Source organism: Alligator sinensis, unplaced genomic scaffold (genome assembly GCF_000455745.1).
Source record: "Alligator sinensis unplaced genomic scaffold, ASM45574v1 scaffold1201_1, whole genome shotgun sequence".
NCBI lineage: Eukaryota > Metazoa > Chordata > Crocodylia > Alligatoridae > Alligator > Alligator sinensis.
In genome coordinates this window covers 138301-140826 of record NW_005842690.1, presented here as the reverse complement: position 1 = coordinate 140826, position 2526 = coordinate 138301, and the positions used below count along the sequence as shown (strand labels likewise).

At 42.6% G+C, this 2526-nt stretch overlaps 1 protein-coding gene across 1 annotated transcript in view; it reads left to right on the top strand.

The window, feature by feature from the left end:
- The first annotated feature begins 1688 nt into the window (after positions 1–1688).
- PPP4R1 (protein phosphatase 4 regulatory subunit 1) overlaps positions 1689–2526 on the top strand; it is an 85258-nt gene continuing 84420 nt past the window's right edge. Inside the window, 1 exon segment of the mRNA XM_025215965.1 lies at positions 1689–1693. Coding sequence (XP_025071750.1) covers positions 1689–1693 — 5 coding nt within the window.

Genomic DNA, 2526 nt, shown 5'->3' with positions numbered 1-2526 from the left:
GTTACTGTATAACCAAAAATCTTGCTTCAGTATTTTCATTTACAGAAGTGGACACTGTTGTGACAGGCTGTCATGGGCTACCCAAATCTACACTGATCCAATTTGGGGGGGAATTATGTGAGAAAACAGTGCCCCCAAAATGAATTGCTGCAATTTTGGGAACACCCTCCAAGGCTTCTCCACGCTAGGTCACATCATTCTGCTTTTTCACAATTTCAAATGGTTGCCTCCCATTAATTCTGTATTTTGTGGCACTTCCCTGGTGATAATATGGAACCAAGGCCCCCTCTAAACTTCGATTCTCTTTGGTTCCAGTCAGATTCCGATGCATCAAATCCATCATAGCTCTTAAATCATCCAGAATCTTTGGACAAACTTGGTGGTTTGTTCCCCCTGTCTCCATGCTACCCTCTCAGGAGTCACGGACAAGCTCAAGAGGGCCCTTGATCTTCCAGCTATATGAAAGGTCAAATGCAGCAAACCCCATGGACTTCCAATAGGCAAAAGGTATGTAGACCAACATCATATCCCACTTACCTGCCCTCTTAGTTGCATAAATTTGTCACAGTGGCTATAAATAATACATCTACTGCTGGTTGCACATGAGGAGCCATATACCTATTGAAGTAACTTGTTGCAAAAAACTGAAAATGTAATTAACTTTGCAATGTAAAAACATCCCATTGTCTTGTATATCCAGAACATAGCAACAGAAACAGTACTCTTAACAGGAGTACCAAAGTCAGGACAACATATTACAAATCTCTCAAAACAATCATTCTACATTGTTTCCTTGCATAAATAGCAGCTCTCCTATTTAAACATACATTATAGAAAAATTAAATTTCCTAAATACCCTGTAGACTACTTCCCCCAAAAGTGACATAAAAATGCCATGATTAAAAAATAAACAACACTACTAATGCCCAATTTTGAAAGCAAATGCTCTTAGTGCAATTCCAAATTATAGAAGCTTAAATTAAAACACGCAAATTAATTTTATAAGAATTATAAAAAGGTAATGGATGCATAGTGTTTTGGTATACCTTATTATACTTTTGTAATGGGTTGGAAAAAGGTTCAGAAATAAGCCTCAGGCATGACATGCTTGGTAACCAATCTCTTCTTAACCTTTTGAATTAAAAGTTGTTTAGACGTTATACCGGTGATTCTCAGTCAGGGTACAATGGCATGCCTTGATATCCTTTCAAGCGTGCTACACAATGTTATTACTTCTGTTAGTTGCACAAACACAATTCACAAGATAAACCCAGAGATTTCAAATAGGAATCCACAGTGTTAAACCCGTTCCGACCTGCTATGGGCTTTCTGAGTCCTTTGCAACAGAAAAATAGCTTTATTGTTTTTCTGCAGTCAAAAAACGAGTGAAAACTAAGAGCTGGCATTTTCTGAGGGGCACGTCAAAACTATAAAAGGTTGAGAGCCACCAGTTTAGACACCGGGCTTCCGCAATCCCACAAGCCCAAATTGCTCTAAAGTGGAACAGCACTGAAGACATTTCAAGGTGGCTTTTAAATTGGCACCAGAAGCTCTAGATTATGGGGAGAGGGGAATAAATCAGCCGACCGCCCCACCCTATGGCACAGTGACACCAGCCTTGGAACCATCACCTCCAGGAGCTGGCTCCTTGGGGAGTGACATCACAGTGGCGGGATCCACCTGGGAGCATGGCGCAAGTGCACTGCAAACACACAGCGCCGCTTCCCCGGCCTAGTGAGTCCCCCTGGTCACCTCCTCCCCAAACCCCGTGTCTTGGGATGAGATGGGAAGTTGGTTCCCTAGAACCAACCAGCTTCAGCCTCATCACCAGGGGTTCTGGTTTTCTCTGATAAAAAAAAAAATCCCAAATTTTCTGACTCAACCCCCCCCTCCCCCAATCTACATTTTTCTGTGATTAAAACAAAAAACCACTAATAATATCTATCTATCTATCATATTATCACATTTTTCTGTGATTAAAATGAAACACCACTAATATGTGTGCGCATGTGTGCGCGTATTAGTGGTGTTTCATTTTAATCACGGAAAAATGTGATACATAACATTTTATGTATGTACATATTTTATGTATCACATTAGATGAAAAAGTGAACCACTACACACACACACACAGAGTACATACTACGATCGCATGCAATCAGTCCCGTCGCGCCACAGGCAGGCGGGAAGTACGTACTCTGTGTATGTGTGTGTATATGTATAATATAATGTGATATTTAATACATACATATTATATATGTGTGTGCGCCTGTGTGTAATTTTAATAAGGGAAAAAGGAGAATGTAGTTGTTTTTTTTAATCAGAAAATGTGGGAATTTTTTTAAACGAGAGAAAACCAGGATCCCTGCTCATCACCGCGGGAGAGGCAGGGAGGCACTGGGATGGAGGGGGGTGGGAACCAGCCCCGTGCCAACGCGGGGCGCAGGGAGGGCCAGTGCCGGCAGAGGGGCGCAGTGCCAGGCGCGGGGGGGCCGGGCTGAGGCGAGCGGGGCCGACACGGCGCCG